General features: G+C 39.6%; 1 protein-coding gene across 1 annotated transcript in view; it reads left to right on the top strand.

Annotated features, from left to right (window-relative positions):
* The first annotated feature begins 740 nt into the window (after nucleotides 1–740).
* The window catches only part of LOC134620210 (alpha-2-macroglobulin-like), a 32,710-nt gene continuing 10,215 nt past the window's right edge, over nucleotides 741–23,235 (top strand). Inside the window, exons 1-27 of the mRNA XM_063466256.1 lie at nucleotides 741–820; nucleotides 900–1,080; nucleotides 1,179–1,332; nucleotides 3,284–3,336; nucleotides 3,428–3,448; nucleotides 3,997–4,162; nucleotides 4,238–4,322; nucleotides 4,421–4,568; nucleotides 9,502–9,619; nucleotides 9,713–9,822; nucleotides 9,919–10,086; nucleotides 10,324–10,551; nucleotides 11,849–11,912; nucleotides 12,007–12,152; nucleotides 12,479–12,628; nucleotides 13,354–13,497; nucleotides 13,604–13,718; nucleotides 13,816–13,939; nucleotides 14,260–14,485; nucleotides 15,007–15,133; nucleotides 16,088–16,209; nucleotides 16,307–16,358; nucleotides 16,625–16,708; nucleotides 19,752–19,928; nucleotides 20,179–20,254; nucleotides 21,155–21,311; nucleotides 21,835–21,909. Coding sequence (XP_063322326.1) covers nucleotides 741–820; nucleotides 900–1,080; nucleotides 1,179–1,332; nucleotides 3,284–3,336; nucleotides 3,428–3,448; nucleotides 3,997–4,162; nucleotides 4,238–4,322; nucleotides 4,421–4,568; nucleotides 9,502–9,619; nucleotides 9,713–9,822; nucleotides 9,919–10,086; nucleotides 10,324–10,551; nucleotides 11,849–11,912; nucleotides 12,007–12,152; nucleotides 12,479–12,628; nucleotides 13,354–13,497; nucleotides 13,604–13,718; nucleotides 13,816–13,939; nucleotides 14,260–14,485; nucleotides 15,007–15,133; nucleotides 16,088–16,209; nucleotides 16,307–16,358; nucleotides 16,625–16,708; nucleotides 19,752–19,928; nucleotides 20,179–20,254; nucleotides 21,155–21,311; nucleotides 21,835–21,909 — 3,351 coding nt within the window. The remainder of the gene's footprint in view (nucleotides 821–899; nucleotides 1,081–1,178; nucleotides 1,333–3,283; nucleotides 3,337–3,427; nucleotides 3,449–3,996; nucleotides 4,163–4,237; nucleotides 4,323–4,420; nucleotides 4,569–9,501; nucleotides 9,620–9,712; nucleotides 9,823–9,918; nucleotides 10,087–10,323; nucleotides 10,552–11,848; nucleotides 11,913–12,006; nucleotides 12,153–12,478; nucleotides 12,629–13,353; nucleotides 13,498–13,603; nucleotides 13,719–13,815; nucleotides 13,940–14,259; nucleotides 14,486–15,006; nucleotides 15,134–16,087; nucleotides 16,210–16,306; nucleotides 16,359–16,624; nucleotides 16,709–19,751; nucleotides 19,929–20,178; nucleotides 20,255–21,154; nucleotides 21,312–21,834; nucleotides 21,910–23,235) is intronic.

The raw sequence follows: 23,235 nt of genomic DNA on the forward strand, positions 1-23,235 counted from the left end.
CCACTGCAGCACATTAGTAAGACACAACAAACAAAAATCCTTTTCCCGTAAAGGCAAATCAAACAGGACAAATAGAATAACATGGGGTAACACTGCTGCGTGCGGAGGGTCAGGGATAATGACTCATTCTCAGCAGTTTTATGTCTCAGTTTAAAAATGAGAAAACATATCCATCCACAGCAGCAGTGTGACTGTCACTGCAGTTATTTCAGTGGGCTGAAGTTTGATCTGTGGTCTTTACTAAAGTGCAACAAATAGCTGTTTAACATGTTTCATTTTGAATTCAGACAGAAACATTGTTATATTTGTCTTTTAAGCAAATATAGCAGTCTGTGACATCACTGATGAATCCATCAGTTGTGTTTGAGCCTGTTATCACTACACAAACGTTTTTTTAGTCTTTCCTGAAAAATAACGTCACAAGCATGGTAGTCAGACATCCCACGCTGGGTAAAGGTCAGTGTTGGTGGCTACACTTACTCTAAATCCCAGTGATTTTAGAGAATATCAGTGGTTACACACTACAGTGGGATAGCCCAGCACTGACGGTAGGAAAATGCACATTATTAAGTAAAAGAGGCACATTAGGATTGGGATTTTGTAAATGTGTAAGTGATTGACTTTGTGGAGATCAGAGTACATGAGTGCGTTTCAAACACGTGGTTGTTACAGTGTATGTGGGTGGGGACGATCAGCCTATATTTAGCAGAAGTTGACACTGAGAATTTTCACAACCAGTCATGGACCGTCTCTGGATCCTGAGCTGCACTCTGTGTGTCCTCCTGAGCTGGATGCATGTGGATCAAGCAGTGGCTGAACCGTGAGTTTGTCTTCAGCGTGTTTTTGTCTGTGTGAGTTGTTCACTGCAGTAACTGCTGTATGTGCGATGCTGTATGCAGCCAGTACCTGGTGGCCATTCCTGCAGTTATTGAAGCTGGAGCTGAGGCCAAATTCTGTGCAACTCTCCGACAGCCCAGTGGGACTCTGGTCATGACTGTCACTTTGAAGTCCCGAGAGAAGAACACGACCTTATTCACACATACCTCAAATGAGCCCTTTCAAACCTGTGTTCAGTTTAAGGTCCACAACCAGCACTTTCACACACAAAGTGTGTTTGTTAGTTTTTATTGTAAGCATTATTGGCTTTAATGACTATTTACAATATCCCACTGTTTCAGGCTCCTTTGGTACAAAAGGAGGTGCAAATTTTTCAGGTGGAGGTACGAGGAGACACATTTTACTCCAAACAAGTCAGAAAAGTGATGATCCAAGCGTATGATCCCTTCACATTCATCCAAACAGACAAACCCATCTACCTCCCTGGACAAAAAGGTAACAATGTGTTGTTATGTTATTCATAACATGTAGTTCATCCCCTATCAAATCATCATGAGCCAGCTGCTCCACCATCTCCAATTTGCATAAAAAGTTTTATGGTCCAAAATTTGGACACACATACAGTGATTGATGTGAAATGTTTGCTTTATATAGCAAATGTTTTTCAAGATATTTAATATAACATTTAATACAGTCCATCGACCGAGATGTTTGTTCGCACTTTGAAACCCGACTCCATCTTTGAACATAATTACCGTATTTTCCAGACTATAAGGCGCACTTAAAATCCTTTATTTTTCTCAAAAATCGACATTGTGCCTTATGTATGAATTCTGGTTGTGTTTACTGACCACGAACAGATTTTACGTGGTACACAGCGCTCAAAAATCTGTCAAAATTTTTTTTTAGTACGCCTTTGGTAAGGTACGAAGCCGCACTGCTTGATGGATTCTCGGAGCATTATGGCTACAAGAGTCAGAAGCCTCACGGACTCAGCGTAATCTGGGTCCTAAACGCCGTCTGCTTCAGGTCCTAAAGTCAAACGAACACTGCGGCATCACTGAGAGTTAAAAACTGTCTAAATTCTTTCCTCTTTAATAAAATGATCAGTGTTGCTGCTTTACCAGGTGTAACAATATCCAGGCATCCATGAAAACAGAATTTATTAAATTTAACAGAGTTAGAAGTTAGCAGGAAGTTAGCTCGCTGGTTTTTGCTAGCTACCTAAACATGATATAGCATGTTCTGACTGAGAGATTTCTGGATAAAAATAAAATGTACAGCTCTGCTATCACTTCCAACATAAATGAAGACAGAAAACTAAACAGCAGTGATGTGTGTAGGGTTACTGAAGTTGGGCTAGCTGGTATATAATGATGTGCTATGTGATCGCTAGCGACACAACTATGTTAGCATAACATAAACACAGTGAAGCTGGAGGATGAACGCTAACTTTTTTCCGCTCAATAAAAGTTTCCGATGGTTTTTGACAAATGCAATCACATGGAAAAATGCTTTAAATGGACCAAACTTCAGTCAGGAGAACAACTGAGATAATCCATCCACAATACCAGGTTAGTCATTATTATAAGATAAGATAACGTTTATTAGTCCCACACGTCGGAAATTGGTTTTGTTACAGCAGAAAGTGGACAGTGCAAAGTTACATAGCAAAAATTATAAGGCGTTTAATGCGCCCTAGAATTGTGCACATCGTCAGTGTGCCTTATAGTCCGAAAAATATGGTATTTTTAAAAAAAACAAAATGAAAAAAAATCCCACAAGTTTCATATTTGAGCTCACACTAATGATGAACTTCACATTGCAAAAGACAGCTACTGACAGCGAATGGTATGCAGTTATTTCACAGTAATGAGAAATAAAACATGCAGAATACTCAGAGTGCACAACTTCCCCCAAAGGGCAAAGGCCATATTATATTTTCCATTTTGAGACCTGTTGCTGTGATGGAGAATTAGACAGTAATTCAGCTTAACTTTGTAAACGGGGACAGATAGCACAAAATGAATCATGTCTGAGTAATACCTCTTAGTTTATTTCAGAGTCAAATTCTTTTTATGTGACAGTTTAACGGTTTTAATTTTTAAAACTTCATAATAAAATAAATATGTTTAAACATGGCTTTGGAATTCAAAGTAAAAAAAAATGTGAGGGAAGAATATGGAGGGCTTTGGGTGCCAAAATGTATTAAGCACATAATTAGATAATAAATTAAATGTGTCATTAATTAAAATATAAATTAGCAATATCAGTTCAATTTCAATAAATTAGATATATATGATTAATACATGTCAGTCCATTATCTGAGATCTGTCTTGGCTTTCTGTGTAGGGTGACCAATCAGATCTGTTTTTGATAAGTTGCAGTGACTTTGTTTTAAAGTATAAAGAGAGAAACAGAGGTAACCTCTCCATTTTTCTCAAAGTGAATTTCAGAGTCGTTACGATGGATAATAAAATGCGACCTGCCAATCAGCTGGTGAGTTTTTGAACAATATTATTAATAATGCTGTTTGGAATTTTGGGAACAGTTTCTTAACTCCACCTGTCTTTCTCCCCTTTTCTTTCAGTATGATGTCATTGAACTTCAGGTAAGAGGGCGTGTCTAGAAAAGGCTTTTACTTCTCTTGTAAATGCATCAACACAACACTGAACATATGCAGTCAGACAGACTTGAAGGTTTCCTGCTCACTGCTTGCATACACACTGCTTCTGCAGTATTACTCCAAGTTACTGACAGTGCAAGGTTTAAAAATTGGACAAATTGGGTTGCATGTATGTAATACACAGCGTGCAGGGGCCTATTCTGTCACTTGATGCCCAACATGTAAAAATAAAATGACAGGGATTAAATCAAAATAATAATTTTGATTTAATTAATCCACAAACACAGCCAGAGCTTCCCTGTCATTACAGCTTAGGTTTCTTAATGTCACTTAATTTTTAAACATTTATAAACAGTGCTTCACATCTAGAAGGGGACAAAGCTGGCTACAAATGAGGACAGGACATTTTTAAGTCCCTCTAAATTTATATTGTCCAGTTTTAGCTCTAATGTTGTTGAAAAAGAAAATATAGAATCTAGTTGGTACTGTATTTACACCTGTGTAGTAGCTGTCACTGTCATTTGATTTAACAGGATCCAAATAGTAACAGGATTGGACAGTGGCTAAATGAAACATCCAATAGCAGAATACTGCAGCTTTCTTACTCCTTGGACACTGAGGCCCGTGAGGGACCGTACCAGATCATTGTGTCAATGGGTGAGACGAAAATATCTCACAACTTCAAAGTGGAGAAGTATGGTAAGTCAGTCTTATTTATTTTTAAATTCTTTGTTGTAATGGAGTGAAAATGCTGACATTCATATTTTCCCCCAGTTTTACCCAAATTTGATGTGACAGTAAATATATCTGAAGAAGTGAGTATTGGGCAGGAAGACATTGAAGCTGAAGTGTGTGCAAAGTAAGGAAAAGTTCTTTCTGGACAAATTATGTGTTGTTGAAAATCTGGAGTTTGGAGAGCAAATGACTCATAATGTTTAATTATTTTTCTTTGAACAGGTACACGTATGGACAGCCTGTACCAGGACGTGTTACAGTTAATGTGTGCAGACCTATTGATAGGTACTTTTCCCGTGGTGTATCGGTGCACAGTGAGGATGATTTGGCGCTATTGCAGATTGCGCCCTGCCACACAGAGACAAAGCAGGTACAGTTATGGCTTTATTTCTCTCTAACCTTTTTTCCCTGATACTTTGGGTACATTCAGGCCCCTGCATTAGCATTACAGCATACAGGTTGCCTGCTCTACCCAGCTAAACTGGCGCCGTATGTTCTCTTCACTTTTTTTCCCTACATTTTATCATCCCGTACTTGTTTCATCCACGAATTGGAATTTTTAGTGATGTCTCATCCTTCTTGGATGGTTATTGTTGTGCCTAAAAGGCTGCATAGGTTGTGTTGGTGTTTCTAATATCTGCTAGATGATTAGCATTACTGGTAAGGCTAAGGCAAGTGGTGTGTCGCATTATGTCTGTCACACAAAAGAACTTCAAAATACTCTGATCAGACAGTGACACCTAAACAAGCTGAATGAATATACACACATCCAAAGATTCAGCTCCTGTTTTAAGTTTGAACAATTTAGACTGATTTACTGAGTTACTGCTCAGTGTTGGGAAGGTTAAAATGTATTCCACTACAGATTACAGAATACATGCCTCAAAATGTATTTTGTAATGTATTCCGTTACGTTACTCAATGAGAGCAACGTATTCTGAATACTTTGGATTACTTAATAACCTATCATTCTTTTTACTACTACACGAATGAACTTTTTCTGTGTGTTTTATTACTATTACTGAAGGCTACTCGCCATACCAATACCAACTAGATTTTTAAATCTTAATATAAAACGAGTAACAGTAGCTGGACATTAGGTAAGGCTGCACTTTTTGCAGCGAGCTCATATAGAAAACTATCCCGCGCTTTTATAAAACAGGTCCGACAGTAGTGGACCTCTGGCTAATACGTCGGGTTAGTGTCAGGTTCTTAGCTGAAAACTAGCTTTACTTTGTTGTCTGGGTCAACTTTGCTTGCGAGAGACAGAGAGAAGCGTTGAAAGGCTGCTCCAACAGAACTTATTGTTTTGGAGGAAAACACGAACACAGAGTACAGTCGAGTCTCAATACAGTGGCTTGCTAAAGTATTCGGCCCCCTTGGACTTTTCTACATTTTGTTGCATTACAGCCACAAACATGAATCAACTTTATTGGAATTCCACGTGAAAGACCAATACAAAGTGGTGTACATGTGAGAAGTGGAACGAAAATCATACATGATTCCAAACATTTGTTACAAATAAATAACTGCAAAGTGGGGTGTGCGTAATTATTCTGCCCCCTTTGGTCTGAGTGCAGTCAGTTGCCCATAGACATTGCCTGATGAGTGCTAATGACTAAATAGAGTGCACCTGTGTGTAATCTAATGTCAGTACAAATACAGCTGCTCTGTGACGGCCTCAGAGGTTGTCTAAGAGAATATTGGGAGCAACAACATCATGAAGTCCAAAGAACACACCAGACAGGTCAGGGATAAAGTTATTGAGAAATTTAAAGCAGGCTTAGGCTACAAAAAGATTTCCCAAGCCTTGAACATCCCACGGAGCACTGTTCAAGCGATCAGTCAGAAATGGAAGGAGTATGGCACAACTGTAAACCTTTTTTTTTTTTTGTCCCATTTGGTTCTTTAGCCGTCAGAATTGTTGTCTGAAGACCAACAAGGATACCAAATGGATTTATTTTGCCAAATGGATCATCATGGCATTGCCGTATTGGTCCATTTGATCAACCTTTATTGTTATTATTTATTTTATTTGCAGTTGTTACAGATGGGACAGACATGACTGGGGGATAGGATAGGGAGAAAGAAAGAGAGGAAGGAAAAGAAAAACAGAAGGGAAAAGAGAAAGTGAGAAAGGGCACTTACAAAGACAAAGAAAAAAGAATCTCCTGGATCACCTGTTGAGAGAAAAAGAAGAGAAAACAAGCAAAAAAAAAAACCAAAGCAACATACTAAACACAACACCATCACGTTAATCTAGCTGTAAACCTACCAAGACAAGGCCGTCCACCTAAACTCACAGGCCGAACAAGGAGAGCGCTGATCAGAAATGCAGCCAAGAGGCCCATGGTGACTCTGGACGAGCTGCAGAGATCTACAGCTCAGGTGGGGAAATCTGTCCATAGGACAACTATTAGTTGTGCACTGCACAAAGTTGGCCTTTATGGAGGAGTGGCAGGAAGAAAGCCATTGTTAACAGAAAACCATAAGATGTCCCGTTTGCAGTTTGCCACAAGCCATGTGGGGGACACAGCAAACATGTGGAAGAAGGTGCTCTGGTCAGATGAGACCAAAATGGAACTTTTTGGCCAAAATGCAAAACGCTATGAATGGCGGAAAACTAACACTGCACAACACTCTGAACACACCATCCCCACTGTCAAATATGGTGGTGGCAGCATCATGCTCTGGGGGTGCTTCTCTTCACCAGGGACAGGGAAGCTGGTCAGAGTTGATGGGAAGATGGATGGAGCCAAATACAGGGAAATCTTGGAAGAAAACCTCTTGGAGTCTGCAAAAGACTTGAGACTGGGGCGGAGGTTCACCTTCCAGCAGGACAACGACCCTAAACATAAAGCCAGGGCAACAATGGAATGGTTTAAAACAAAACATATCCATGTGTTAGAATGGCCCAGTCAAAGTCCAGATCTAAATCCAATCGAGAATCTGTGGCAAGATCTGAAAACTGCTGTTCACAAACGCTGTCCATCTAATCTGACTGAGCTGGAGCTGTTTTGCAAAGAAGAATGGGCAAGGATTTCAGTCTGTAGATGTCCAAAGCTGGTAGAGACATACCCTAAAAGACTGGCAGCTGGAATTGCAGCAAAAGGTGGTTCTACAAAGTATTGACTCAGGGGCTGAATAATTACGCACACCCCACTTTTCAGTTATTAATTGTAAAAACTGTTTGGAATCATGTATGATTTTTGTTCCACTTCTCACGTGTACACCACTTTGTATTGGTCTTTCACGTGGAATTCCAATAAAATTGATTCATGTTTGTGGCTGTAATGTGACAAAATGTGGAAAAGTTCAAGGGGGCCGAATACTTTTGCGAGCCACTGTAGCTTACTTACAGCTGGGCTCGTCAGGCACTCTTTTTGGCTGCAGTGGTTATTATTATATTTACATGCTTCCATCTCCCGTTTCTGGTCGGTAACAACTCGTACTTTTCGGCTCTCCTTTTTCTCCCTCTCTCACTCTCACAGACACACAAATGGGTATGGCAGTCCATTCTCCCCACTGACTACACTGGCCATGAGGCTACATTCCTCAGGGCTATGCCTGTAACACTCTGCCTATTGCCTTCACATTAAATAGTTTTTTGAATATTAATTTTAAAAAATATTTCTTCACTCAAAGCCGTAAGAAGGGGTGACATGGCCTAACATATGAAGCAGGAAAAGGCCGCCATGTAATCCATTTATTTCAACAAAGTTACTGTATTCTGAATACCAACTTTTTAAGCTTTAACTTGACAGAATGACATGACATGTATTCCGTTACTCCCCAACACTGTTACTGGTACAGTACAGTGTTGTTTTGTCTGTTTGCGTTATGAACATAGTATTTTAGTAGTTTCCAGGCCACATTATGGCATCATAATACAGTGCAAAGATATTGAGCCACCCCTAGTTTGTTTATATGTTGCAGGTACTGAAACACGCAAACACAAATGGAAATGCAGCTTGAACTCTCTCAGGCAAGCTTTGATGAGTTGGTGTTTGTTTTAGATTCAAAGAAGGAAATGGGAGTAAAAGATGTGTTTTTGCAACAGGCTGCTCGACAATAGGATAAAGTTCAAACTGGTTCTTTGCTAAGTTGTCTGTTATGTATAGAAACAATAATCCCTTGAGGCAGGTGTCCTTGTTGTGCTTTGATGGTTCATAGGTCAACATCAAGTGCCTGATCCAAATAAAGGAATGAAAAAACGTTCTCTAAGAATGATCAGGTACGGGGACTGAACTGGAAATGACTGTAAAAGCTGCCAAAGTCTCAACACAAACTGCTCAAGCCCTTTTTAAAAAATACCAAGAAAGTTTGGTTAGTTGGAAGCCAACAAACAAACACACAAAAAGGTGGTTGGGTGAAGAGTTTTTCACAGTACTCTATAACATATATATGGTAGTACTGAGATTTTAAGGATGTAAATGAGATGCTGTTGTGAAATTTAAACGACACAGTGGTTTTGTAAGGTGATACCATCATACTGCTTTACAGGCCCAGTTCCAAAGGATGTTTGGGATGTTGTGGAGTACAGAGCAGTTTTTGTCGTTTTAAATGAGCTTTTGCCCAGAAAAGAATGCAGCGTTTCCAGTTCGCATTCACATTTGACTTCTTCTTTGCGCGATGGAGCTTTAACCTGCGTTTGTGGGTGGCACGGTGAACTTTGTGCACAGATATTGATTTGTGGAAGTGTTCCTGAGGCCATGCAGTGATCTGAGTGGCAGAATGACGACAGTTTTTCATGCATTGCTGCCCGAGGGCCTGGAGACTGCAGCCATCTGATAGTGGATTTCAGCCTTATCCTTTGCATGTTTTGATGACATTATGCACTGCAGATGATGAGATATTCCCCGTCTTGATAATTTTTCATTAATGAAATTATTATGTTATTGTTCTATAATTTGTAGACACAGTCTTTTGCAGATTTGTAAACCTCCACCCATCTGTATTTCTGAGAAACTCTGCCTCTATGATGATCTTTTTATACACGTTTATCTAAATGATCTGTTGCCAGGTAACATAATCAGTTGCAAAATGTTCCCTCAGCTGTGTTAGTTTAATACAACTGACCCCTCCAGACTTTTGTCCCCCCACTATACATTTTTGAAGCATATTGCTTTCATCAAATTCAAAATAAGCTCATATTTTTCATGATTCTTTAAAATCTCATAGCCTGAACTTTTAATATATTTTATAGATTCGACTGTGAATGAGATTTGATTATAATTTTGGTTTATTCTAGTAAGATTGTATCGCACACAGTAGTCATTTTCTTTCTTTATTGTTCTTTACAGGCAGACAAGACTGGCTGTGCAACGTTTTCCTTCAACATGTCAATTTTTACTAAAATGGACCAAAAGGTGCTTCAACATGTTCTGGATATCAGAGCCAAAGTGGAAGAAAAGGGAACAGGCAAGGTTTTTTATTCCTTTAAAATGACATATTAATATATATTTAACCAAAAAGGCATTCACAGTATTATAACATGAAAGTTTTTACATTCAGGTATTTCACTCCCTCAAGAGAAGAGAATCAGGATTTCTTATGTCCTTGGAAAAGTGTCTTTCATTAACATGCCCAAGGTTTGGGAACGGGGATCTAATGTGGAAGGAAAAGTGAGCCTAACATGTTGTTTTCTGCTTAGTTTATGGTACAAAGCACATTTAAATTGTTTGTATTGTCCATTGATAGAGCATTGTGTGTTTCAACAGGTCAGAGTAGTGTACCACAATAATACACCAGTTTGTGACGCACCGGTCTACCTGTTCACGGGACAAATGTGGCGAGCACGCTCACTACAAAATCTGACAACTGACAGCAACGGTGTGGCCTCATTTTCTTTCAGCACTGATAACTTTGACCAGGATATCCAACTCCATGTGAGCTGACACACTGAAACAATGTGTAATTTAATGCAGCCATCACAGCAGCCTGAAGCCACAACTGGTTTCTGATAGGCTGCAAATGTCCAAATACCTCCCACAGTAATAAGCTGCAATCCTGAAACAGTTTATGACTCATCTTCCTCCACCTTTGCCTTGCATATAAAAACGGTCTCATTGTCCAATGTTATTTTTAGATCAGTTTTTAAATTTTTGTTTCTTATCCCCAACTAGGCAAGCCTGACACCAACACTGGGCTACCCAAGATATAGAACTGCATACTATGACAGGGGATTTCACACATTATCCATGTCCCAGCCGTCTTCTCCTGATATTAAAACAATCAGCTCTCTAGAGGTACAGACGAACGATAAAGCAGTGCCCTGTGATGCAGAAGAAGACATATCAGTAAACTACACTATAGTGGGAGAGTCTCCAGGGTCTGTGGATGTCATTTATCTGGTGAGTTATCTCTGGGTTTACTACAAAGTTGAACATGACCAGACTTTTTGTGTGTTTGCTAAAAACCTACTGTTGTAAAACCCATCATGACTGAAGAAGACACTCTCAGTCCATCGTGAGAATATAGGAGCCTCAGCATAAATACTGATCCAGCCCAAACTATATGCTTTAGCAAAAAGGACATTTGAAGACTAATCTTAAAAGTAGAAATAGTGTTTGTCTCCTGAATCCAAACTGGAAGCTGGTTCCACAGACTTCCTGTGTGGTCCCTTTGCTTTGTCCCTTATCATTTTCTGTCTACGTAGTAATTAGCCTCAGTGTTTAGTCCTTTGTTCATGATATCCTTAGTTTTCTCTCTGCTAAGTATTTAAATTCTTAGGCCGTCTTAGTTTTAGTCATCTGGGTTCTGCTCTCAGTTAAAGTTGTTTGTATTCTAGCCCTCATTATAGTTATTATGCTTTGGAAATATATCAACTTTTAAACACTTTTACCTGAAAACAGGGGGAAAGAATCACGAGAGTGATTGTGACTTGCATCTGTCATGCACTCGTTTATTGCAGTGAGGAGAACAAGCCCCCAGTGGAGAATAGAGACACTACTAATCGATCCCAGAAAAGGCTTACTAGCCGATCAGTGATGTATAGATTGCAGTTCTCTTAAGTAACATGAAAGCCATTAATATAACACGAAAAATAATAACCTCTTAACCATTTTCTTACCATATTTACATTATTTTTGTCCTTATATCAACTGATATGAATTAGTATTAACTAAACAGTTTTATATGCAGTAATCCTTCAACCTGTCACACATTGCACAAACATCACATAGGGACTACAGGTCAGAAGAGGTAGAACAATGGAAATACACAATACAAGAGGAGAGACGAGGAGAAAAAAAGACCCACCCAGACTGAGCCGTTAAAGGGAGATCGGTTTGAGAACAGAAAAAACACCTCAGCACATGAATGTTCAAATCTCACAACATAAAAGACATCAGAGGCATTATTAAGAAGAAAATCTTGATCCTAATGTTCTTTCTAACTTCAGGCCAATTTCTAAACTCTCTTTTATGTCCAAAATTTTGGAAAAAGTTGTTTTCCTGTATATATCGTACTTACTACTGTTTGTTTTAATGTACCTTTTACATTTTACATTTATATTTATTATTGTATTTTTGCACCAAGGGAGTGGCACTCCAATTTTGATGTACCCTGTACAATGACAATAAAGGCTATTCTATTCTATTCTATTCTATTCTATTCTATTCTTGTTTTTAAATGATTTCTGTCTTCCAGGTGTTGTCCAGAGGAGCTGTCACCATGCAAGGACAAAAACAGGTTGAAGTGCAAGATAGATCGGGTAAAATTCCCATATTTCCACAAATGCCACAGCCAAGCATTGACGTTGGTCTGTTTTGTTGATCTGTGGATGTATGTTTGGACCTGTGTTTCAGTGAATGAGGGCCAGGTGTCCTTTAAAGTCAGAGTGTCTCCTGAGATGGCTCCAGAGTTCCAGGTTGTGGCTTATGCCGTCCTGCCAAGTGAGGATGTAATTGCCCACAGTGCTGACTTCTCTACTGACAAATGCTTCAGCAACAAGGTGAGTGTAATTCTAGGGGTGTGCTGTGTGCTTGGTGTCATTTGTCTGCAGCCATGCTCTGGTGTTCAAATCGTTCCACAGCTGTTTCTACTCTACCTGAGGACTCAAATTGCTCCTTTATACCACCTCATTTGCACGCTCACACCCATTTATATAAGCACCTATCTAACACTGACACAGTGTTCATACAGTGTCCAATGTAGTGTGCAGCCATCCCATAGGACTCATGGTTTGTCACTCACCACAGTGAAGCAGCACATTTAGCCAGCAGTGAGTGGGGAGTTATCACAGTCACTAAACTTGTGCAAGTGTTTTGTGTGTGTCAGGTGTCAGTGGAGTTTTCACCGTCTTCAGCCGTCCCAGGTGAAGAGACCAACATGGAGGTGACGGCCCTGCCACGTTCTCTGTGTGGTGTGAGCGCCATCGACAAGAGCGTTCTCATCAAGGAGCCTGGGAAGACTCTGGATGCAGATAAGGTAACTGCTGATATTAACACCAGTGAGATGGACACATCCCTTATTTCCAGAGCCCGTAGTGTCGTGAGTTACCAACAGCTCACGCCTTCGCTCTGGTACTGATAAGTACTCTTTGGGCAGTCGTACATTCAACTGTTTTAAACAGTCAAATGCTGAGTTTGTCTTGAAGCATACTGGTATAGAAATAATACAAGGTTACATATGCATGTGTCTGTGATGACAGTCTTGTAAGTGTATCACCTGCCAGTCAGTGTCTACTTTATTGAAAAGACTTTAACTTTACATCAAAACTCCTCAAATACATTAGTGTTTGTTGATGTTGAACATGCAGCAAAACCTGGAAAAAGTGAGACTTAAAGGAGGTAAAGGAGCTACAGAGACAGCTTCAAATGGAGAAGACTTACTGTAGCCATATAAAGTCACAAAGAACGAACAGTTTATAAAGAAATTGTACAACTTTCTTAACATCCCTCAACTACAACACCTCATATCTGTGGAGGCTTGCTGCTAACTTGATCATTTTTATTTATTTATTTTTAAGAACCCTTCTTAGGTAAACTAGCAGTTCAGTTGAAACTAATCGGTTCTAGTATTTACACCAGTACTTCATTTAAGAGTTTAACAAATATGTGGACCAAATGTGACATTGATCATGATAGATCAGTCAAAACTTCAAAGGACTAAAAATGTTTGGAGGTTTTGCTGAACTGCACTTTTCTTTTCAGATATTTGACTTGTTCCCACTCAAGAAATCGTCAGGTATCCCATATGAGGTTGAAGATGCTACAGAATGCCTTAATGTGAGACCAAAAAGATATGTTTTGCCATACCCCAGTCAAGGGCAAAATGATGCTTATGCAGTTTTCCAGGTAAAATACATGTATACCTGTGAGTCCGTCAAACATAATGTAAATGCAATAGATTTTGTTGTTGCACCAGTTTTTGCTGATCTTTGTGTGCTGCTGAAATATCTAGAAAGTCGGACTGAAGATGGCAACAAACTTGTTTATTCGATTGCCTTCATGCGTCAAGTTCAAAGGAAAAGTCTACCATGATGGCTCAACCGAAAATTATCACGTCTACGACTACGGTGAATCATTTACTTGTTTGCATTTTGTTTTTGATACAAATTTTCTTTGTATTTACCAAAAAGAAAACCGGTAATTATTTTCCTTTTTTTTCTTTAGATGTGGTTTCGAATCTTATTGGTACTTCTGGTCCTGGTCTGGGATCAGTTCCTGAAGCTGCCCCAATAGAGACAGTTCGCTCTTTCTTCCCTGAGACTTGGATCTGGGATCTGGTGGAAGTTGGGTAAGTATCTCTTGTGAAGAGATCAGATGCATATTACATTTTAAAAAAGTTTATACGATCACATTTAGAAACCCATGTGAACTTTCTGCTGTGTCTTTGCACACATGAAAAACAAAAATAGAATAATTGTCAGTTTTTTCTTAAGCATGTTTTGATGCTTCAGGCTGATGTTTTGTCATATTTAAAGTTGTGCTTTATTTTTGGGTATTATTATTTAACTTTCTTTAGCAATGCGGAGCTCTTTTACTTTGTCAATTCAACATATACAAGAAATCCACACTGCAGTTATAGAATATGTTTGTGTGTATCTGCTACTTCAGAGACGATGGAAAAAGGGGCGTGTCCCTGACTGTCCCAGACACCATCACCACCTGGGAGACGGAGGCTTTCTGTTTGTCCTCTCAGGGTTTTGGTTTGGCTCCTCGTAAAGAAATGAAAGTCTTCCAACCTTTCTTCCTTGAACTCACCATGCCCTACTCCATCATCCGGGGGGAGCACTTTGAACTGAAGGCGACTGTCTTTAACTACCTGACCAGCTGCATCATGGTAATGAATGTTTAAAGTGTTTAAATACATTTCTGTTCATAGCCAAGGAAAACCATACTGAAAAAATTACTGTCTAAGCAAAAATTATATCATAGTTATTAAAATACAACAGAAAATATTTTTTTCTTTGGCAATATAACCATGCAGGATGCAGGCCGTTCTTGAAGGGCCCCTGCTCACCAACACCTACAAGCTCACCTGCAAATACTGACAACAGGATCGCCCAATCAAATGTCTTTACACTACCAACCCTCCTCTAGCTTTCTTTGTGCGCTCATGCACCTTGTAGAACAGAGTTTAGTGTGGAAGCTGTAAGAAAACAGATGGAGGGAAACGATTAGGAAGGGAGTGATTAAAGTATCCAAGTAAAATGAAGGTCTACTTTGATCATGAGTTCATAACATCAGGCTTGTGCATTCGTTTAGATGCTTAAAAATGTGTTCACATTTGAACTCAGGTTTAAATGTAGCCATGAGATTGTTGAGCTAGTTTAAAATATATTGTCTGTGTTCCTCGTACAGGTTACTGTCACTCCTGGGCCGTCCTCAGATTACACCCTCACGCCTCTCTCTGGTGACCTGTACACATCCTGTTTGTGTGCCAACGAGCGTAAGACCCTCAGCTGGACCATGATCCCAACAGCCTTAGGTGAGAATCAGGCTTTGGTCCTCCACACTGCCAGGAAACCGCTGTGTGGCAGACTGAGTACGACCCAAGTGCAGGACCCAGAGCAGGAAGTGAACTCTCAGGAAGTGACTTAAAAGCAGCTTCAAGAAAAAAGAATCCACATAAGATGGCTAAATAGAATAAATGGAGATTAAAACAATAAAGAGCAATTATAAAAAAACACTATGTGGGAACTACTGCTGAAATATAAGTTATAATAAAATTAGACAATCTGAGACCCAATAAGCTATATTCATGGAATTTAGAATGCTGTATGTGCATTAGACAACAGTGAGTGTGCAGTGTAGAGCTAGGACATGTAGACAGTCAAATCCAGCTGCAAATCGAGGTAAACCAAGAATATAACCCCTGTGTTTAGAAGGCTAAACGTGGGGGTTGTAGGGAGTGGGGCAGAACGTCTATACCTCCAGTCTGAGGGGAGCAGCTGCCTCCATCCTCATGCTTTACTTAATGCAGCTGTCTTAGCCAATTATAAGTCATTTTGAAACCTTCCTTTCAATTCTCATTAATTATTTACATTATGCATGCTTCCCTTGGACAGTATGATTAGAAAAGACTGTTTGCAGTTGCATTACCATGTAAATAATTTCTTCTTAATCTTAATTAGATCTTATGATTTGCAGTACTTTGGCCTCCAGCAGGACTCAGCAGCAACCCTGACATCATTTTGGACTGTTTTTTTTTCAGCTCATGGTTTTCATGCCTGATGCAGTAAAATTTCCAATTATAATTTATCTTACCTTCGATTTAGATCCAACATTAAATCTAGAGATCTAGATTTAGATCTAGTGTGATCACAGTTAACTGTCTCCTTTTGTCCCAACACATTTCCTTCTAGTTTCTACAAAATCTGTAAAATAACCTCAGGAATTTTAATGGAGAGATAAAGAAGGTGACCTGTGCTGCTGTTTTTAGGGGCTGTGAATGTGACTGTGTCTGCTGAGGCCGTAGCGTCCCATGTGTCATGTGATAATGAGGTTGTGAGCGTACCAGACAGAGGTCGCATCGACGTGGTCACCAAATCTCTCATAGTGAAGGTCAGTGTCATAAATACAAGACCAGAAAAACATTTTTACTCATAAAATTTAAATTGTTACTCTTTTTAAAGATAATTTTGCACGTCCTCTTCCTCAGGCTGAGGGAACTGAGATGACAAAGACGTACAACTGGCTTCTTTGTCCAAAAGGTCAGTGTGATGTCCATCAGCAACACCAGTTACATAATGTAAATAAACAAATGACCTAAATGCTCAAAGTTAGCAGTGGAGTGCATTGTGTAAATAAAATGTTATTTTTAAAGTAATAATGTTAATAAAAATGTGCCAAATTTTCACCTGTTACTTTCACAGAATGTAACGATATGTGCTGAAGATCAGGCCACCTGGTGACTTTGAACAGTAACTCTGTTGCAGTCGTGACTTCCTGATTGGACTTTTGTTGTGTCTGTACACAGGAAGCCCGCTGACAGAGGAAGCAGAGATACATCTGCCTGAGAATGTGATAGAAGGATCTGCCCGCACTTCTGTATCAGTCCTGGGTAAACCTCATGATTTCATCTCAATTTTGATTCAGCCAAATAAAAATATGGCAAGTTAAAGCTTTGTTAAAAAGGTAAATTACTAAAACAACAGAAAATAAAAGGGACCTCATCTTCAAGTAAAAGTAAAAACCGTATTCAGCTTTTATAAGATGATTTCATTTATAAATAGAAAAAAGTGACCCACATCTTCCTGGCCTTATGTGAAAAATAAATGGACCCCAAAAACAAAAGGCTGGTTTTGCCATTCTTTGCAGGAAGAACTGCAGTCTAGCTTTTGTCATAAGTGTCTTTTGAAACGCTGTGGAGGAGTTTTGGCCCAGTCACACCAGAGGGTTTTCCAGCGTAATCGTTCTGGTCATGCAGAATCATGTCAGTAGGATTTAAGTCCAGATTTTGACTCGGCCACTTTCTGGCGTTCTGGATCATTTTCCATCATAACCCTCTGGGGTCGACGGACGCGCCGGCACGTCAAAATCACATGACCAATTTAAGACGACACAGCTACAAGATAGTGATGGGAATTCCGGCTCTTTTTGGAGAACCGGCTCTTTCGGCTCGGCTCACTAAAAAGAGCCGGGTCTTTCAGCTCTCAACCGGCTCTTCAGGTTGTTTTGTTGCTTTATTTTATTTATTATCTACAGCAACATAAAATTATGCACAAAAGAAATTACTAATGTAAAAAAAACGTGAATTTATTTATATGTTTATATATAAATATATACGGTGGCCCCTAGAGACAAAGCACGTAAAGTCCAAAACACGCACAAACTCCGAAGCACTTGCAAACTCAAAAACACATTGCTAGCATTAACTGACCTTCCAGAGCTACCTAGATCACTTAGATTTCACAATTGAAAACATATGTGTGTTGTTTGTGTATTTATACACAATCACTCATATATATTCCAATAATTCAAAAAAATGTTCATTTACCTGTTACTACCACACACCACATCTGGTCGTTGGTACTTCCTGGCTTGTGTAGCCACTAGGTAACAAAAGCTCAACACTGCGCCGAGCATCCTGGACCACTTCTGTTGTGATTTGTAAGTGTTTTGGAGTTTGTACGTATTTTGTCTGTAGGGGCCACCGTAAACATACTTTTATTTATTCGCTCCACATAAAATGTAATAAATAAATCATATAATACAAAAAAACTATTTACATTTCAATTTATAACTATTTAAATTTTCAGCTTTTTCCTTTTAAACAAATTTAAAGTGAAAGAACACAAAACACTGCAAAACACATGTCAGCCAATCAAAAAATGATATGGCAACATGTGGCACTTGGTTGTTTAGGGAGAAGGGGAAGTTTTAGTAGTGACGGAAAGCGGGCGAGCGAGAGAAAGAGAGAGAGCGAATTTTCATATGTGAGACATTAGTGACGTTTAGCGTGTTTGGAGGCTATAGTTAGTGTGTTGTGTAGTTATTGTTTTGTATTGTGTGTCAGTTATAGTGCTGAATGTCACATTTGCTCCAAAAAAGCGGTTTAAGCCTGTGCTGTTCTCCTCTGTCTTATACTGAACACAAACGATTTTTTTGGACTGGCACAAATAATTTGTGTGCCTTCTTATTTGATGCAGCACACCTGATTGTTCTGTAAATAGATTTAAATGGTTATATAAAAAACGCCTGATGCCTTTTCTGTATTTCTAGGTAAATAGTACCATATAATTTTGTTGTTTGCAAAACCTGTGCATAATTTTTAGAAATGCACAACTCATATTTGCATTTCAAGTTATGAAAATGATTTGTTAAACATGTTTGTGGGTTTTACAGTAAAAGATATAACTTTTTTCTACTTTTTTCTGAATTTAGATCAATTGTTCTAATATAGTATGCCAAAATGAAAAAATAACTCAAATTTCAGATATTTGAAGTTGTGCTGAAAGTAACGATACCAAACAAGGCAAGATAAACAGTTTTTAAAGGTGAGATATAGAGGTAAAATCAAAAGTAGTCAAAACGGCCAATTATACCCTGACCCCAGAGGGTTAATTGCCCAAGTTTGAGATTCAAGGCTCAAACTGATAGCTGGACATTCTCCTGGTAGAGAGTTCTTCCCTCCAGGTCGTGGCGTGCTACTGAAACAGCAGAGGCATGATTTAACACTGGCCACCAGCTGCCTTAACCAGACTCCTCCGTCGCTAACCACCTGAACCCAATGCCCCACCCCTCCCCTGCAGCTGAGCCACAGACACCCCTACGCCTCATAGCCCCAGAGCTTCACACTGCTACCACCACAGTTAGTATGATGTTCTTTCTATGATGCGTCACTTTTAAGCCAAATGCAACAAAACTCAAAACTTTTTCTCCTCAGTCCACATAATATTCTTCCAAATATCTTGTGGAGCATGGAGATGTTTTTTGGCAAATGTGAGATGAGCTTTTGTGTTCTTTTTGGTCAGCAGTGGTTTTGTCCATGAATGCTGTTTTTGCCCCGTCTCCTTTGTATTGTTGAATCGTTAACTCTGACCTTTACAGAGGAAGGCAAGGCCTTCAGTTCTGGGTGTTGTTGGGATTCGTTGGACTTTTTCAGTGAGTCGTCGATGTGCTAATGGAGTAATTTTGGCCACATCTTTTCTAGTTTCCTCAGTTTGTGGATAATGGGTTCCAACATGCTGCACTGGCGCTCCAAAGCTGTAGAAATTGTTTTTAACCCTGTCCAAACTGATAGATCTCAAGAGTTCTCGCCTATTTTTGAATTTCTTTTGGTCATGGCAATGACGTGTTTCTTTTTGACATCTTTTAGCCTGCTTCCATTTGTCAAACAGATGGTACTTGAGTGATTTCTTGATCCAGCAGGTCTGGCCTTAATCAGGTCTGGGTCTGGTTGGTGAAATGAAACTCAGTCTTCTCAGAAATATTTGGTTAATCACAGTCAATCTACGATTTTCAGTTTGGATGTCTTTTCGCTCAGCAAATGAAATCATCGTTTAAAATTGCATATTGAAATTATTCAGGTTATCTTTGCCCAATAATACAAAGTTGTTTCACGCTAGTTTTGTTAGTTTTAGTGAATCAGTGTTTTTGATCAGGTGACATCCTCGGCCGGGCTCTGAAGAACCTGGATGGATTGCTGCAGATGCCGTATGGATGTGGGGAGCAGAACATGGCTCTCCTGGCCCCCAACATCTACATCCTCCACTACCTGAAAGGCACACAGCAGCTCACCACAGCCATCATGGAAAAAGCTACTAACTTCCTCACCAGTGGCAAGTTTTCATTGTTTCCTCTAAGAAGGAAATCATTTGAATCACTTCAACACACACGGTTCAAGAAACAAGCCGACATGAGGCAGAACATTAGCCACAGTTTTTGGTCAAATGTGTCATTTTCCTCATCTGTCAGCAAGAGTCGTAGAATTTCCCAAATCTTGATGTACACATGCAGATCCATAAACAAATGGAGTCCAATCATCACCATAGCAACAATGTCTCGATCATTGTGTCCCTGTTGTTACAGGATACCAAAGACAGCTCAACTACAAAAGTGCTGATGGTGCTTACACCACATTTGGAACAGGACCAGGAAACACTTGGTGAGAACATCACTGATCAAACATGTCATAAACCAGAGAGGTTACACTAGTTTTTAAATATCCCACCAAACAGAAGACGTTTCTTGAAGTTTGACTACCATTAATAACATAAACATGTCTGCCTCTAATACTTAAAATAATTCTACATTTAATCCTTTGAATAAGCTAAAAACTTTTGGTTAATACTGTGTAATTTAGTAGGTAGGAAGGAGCATTAGAGCCACATAATCAATAAATGTTATTGATCATTATTAGAATAAAGTCAAATTTTAAAGATTAAAGTTGTAATTCTACTTAAAAAAAAGTCTAAATACTATTTCAGTAATAAAGTCTTAATACTGTTTTGTGAAAAAAGTCAAATTCAAATCTAAGAAAACAGTTAAAATGATTACAGTTGTTGTTTCAAACAACTGCTATACCCTGTAGAAAATGCCTTGTGTAGATGTAGTGAAATAAATCAGTCTTCCTGTGATGCAGCATAGATCCTCTTTATTCCACGAGCGTGTAACCATTGGTATCCTTGCATCTGCACATTAGCAGTGTTTCCTTTTATACAAATCTAACCACATGCAGATTTCTGCACCACTTTCTGGTTTTCAGTGTACTTATACTTACTGCCACACGGTTTTATTTGCTACAAGTGACATCAGTTCCTTCCTTGTTACTAAAACTGAGTCTGAAGTACGATTTCACTAATTCAGAGGGTAAAGCAACCGTGGCAGTTTGTCCTGAAATAACTCGCCCACATTTTGGCTTTTTTCTCAAAATACATTTTCAAATTAAATTTTGAAATTTCAACTTTGTTTTCAAAATGATCAGTATTTCTTTCTCTTAATGTGACCTCACAGTCAAACATTTCCATCGTTGTAAGACGTGTAAGTGTTGTTTTCTTTTTGTCAGGCTGACTGCGTTTGTGGTAAGAAGTTTTGCCAAAGCTCAGTCTTTCGTCTATATTGATCCCAGAAAGATCGAAGAGTCTAAGTCCTGGCTGCAACATAAACAACAAGAAAATGGCTGTTTTGAAAAGTCTGGGAAACTCTTCCACAATGGAATGAAGGTAACCTGCAGTTCTTTGCTGTTAGACTGTGGAAACAGCCTCCAGTGTGGATACACTGTAATAGCTCACACCAGTACATTCTATTATAATATTTAAGAAATCATTCCCATACATCTTGCTCCATTCACACCAGCACTGCCTTCTATGTAGCATTCACACACATATATATACAAAATACAAAGTATGCACCAGAGACCAACTTGGGATCTTGCCAACAAATATTTTGCATGCAGGCTGGAGCAGCTGGGAATCAAACCATCAGCCTTCCGATTAGTAGATGATTACACAAACTGTTTATATAGTTGGGGAAACCCGAGGTGAAGAAACATCCATCTCACTGGAAATACAATGTCCAGATGAACAAAATCAACTTCCTGTTCAACTCTTTAGCTGGATGTTTGAACATGCATTAAGACATTCATGATACTAAAACCACATGCAGCTAAAAATCATTTTCATGACTTCATTTCCCTGAATGTTGGTGCATTGATGATAAAGTGTCTATGATGTCTTCTGTTGACAGGGTGGTGTATCTGATGAAGTGACTCTCAGTGCGTACGTTACAGCTGCCTTCTTGGAAATGAATACATCCCAACATGTGAGTAGACTCAAAGAATATCAAGGTATTTAACAAAAAAAGGAGTAGAGTTTGTGCTGCTGAGCCATGGAGTTAGGTTCAACCAGCAGTCCCTACACATAAGCAGGTCTCACTACCATCCAACATCACCAGATGACACAGCTCACGTTTGCTATTTCTATTGGCATTCTTATATGGAGCATGCATCAAGTTACCGTTACCGTCATGCTCCACATCTTCCTGAGCTCTTCTCTGAACCCTTAGTATTTCTCGAGCTTCTGTTGTCGTTCGGAAACGCTACATCAATCATGGCGTTTCTGTATAGTATGTCGGCAACTTGGTTATGGCTTTCCATGTATGCCTTGCCTGCTAGCATCTTGCACCCGGCTGGTATGCTTGTTGTTCCTGTGCTGCCATGATTAGTGCCTCTGTGCTGTCTTTCAGTCCAGCTTTGTCCAGCCACTGGTAGGATTTCTGGGTATCATCTACTTCCTCTATCTGCCGGTGGTAAATACCGTGCAGGGGCCTGTCCTTCCATGATGGTTCCTTGCCTTCCTCCTCTTTCTTGAGTTTCTGCTGCCTGAGGTATTCACTGAGCACTCGGTCAGTTGGGGCCATCTTCCTCGTACTTGTGGATATTCGTTGTTCATTATGGAATGTGATGCTGACACTCACCAGTCCCCAGCCTCCTTTTGCCAGCTTATTATCCCAGCAGGGTACCTGATGACGGGCAGGGCATAGGTTTTGATAGGCCGGATCCTGTGACACCTCAGGATTTGCCTGACCCTCTGCAGGTACTTGGTGGTTGCAGCTTTCCCAGCAGCCTCTTTGGGGTTCCTATTTGCCTGTTAGATCCCCAAGTACTTGTAGCTGTCCTCTATGTCTGCAATATTGCCTTCTGGTAGTTCAATTCCCTCAGTTCTGACTCTTTGTTATCATTACTACATTTCTCCGGTCCAAATGACATTCCAATGTCGCTGCTGTATATCCGGGTGGTGTGGATCAGTGAATGTCTCGTTCACTCTTGGCATACAGCTTGATGTCATCCATGTACAGGAGATGGCTGACAACATTAACAATAACTCATTCTGTAGTCAGTATCCATAGGGACAGAGCGTCTCCTTGGTAGATGGTGATTGTGCTATGGGCTTGAAGTTGGCCTCTAGTGTTGTATGCCACATCCCCATTGGGTTTTTCATGAAGGCTCCTAGAGTCCTGTTGATCTTGTACAGGTCTAGGCATTCCAGGATCCAGCTGTGGGGCATTGATTCATAGGCCTTCTTGTAATCAATCCAGGCAGTCTCGGCTGATTGTTACAAGTAGCTGGTGTTTTGCACCTCTTGTATT

Source organism: Pelmatolapia mariae, linkage group LG3_W (assembly GCF_036321145.2).
Source record: "Pelmatolapia mariae isolate MD_Pm_ZW linkage group LG3_W, Pm_UMD_F_2, whole genome shotgun sequence".
In the NCBI taxonomy this organism is placed as follows: domain Eukaryota; kingdom Metazoa; phylum Chordata; class Actinopteri; order Cichliformes; family Cichlidae; genus Pelmatolapia; species Pelmatolapia mariae.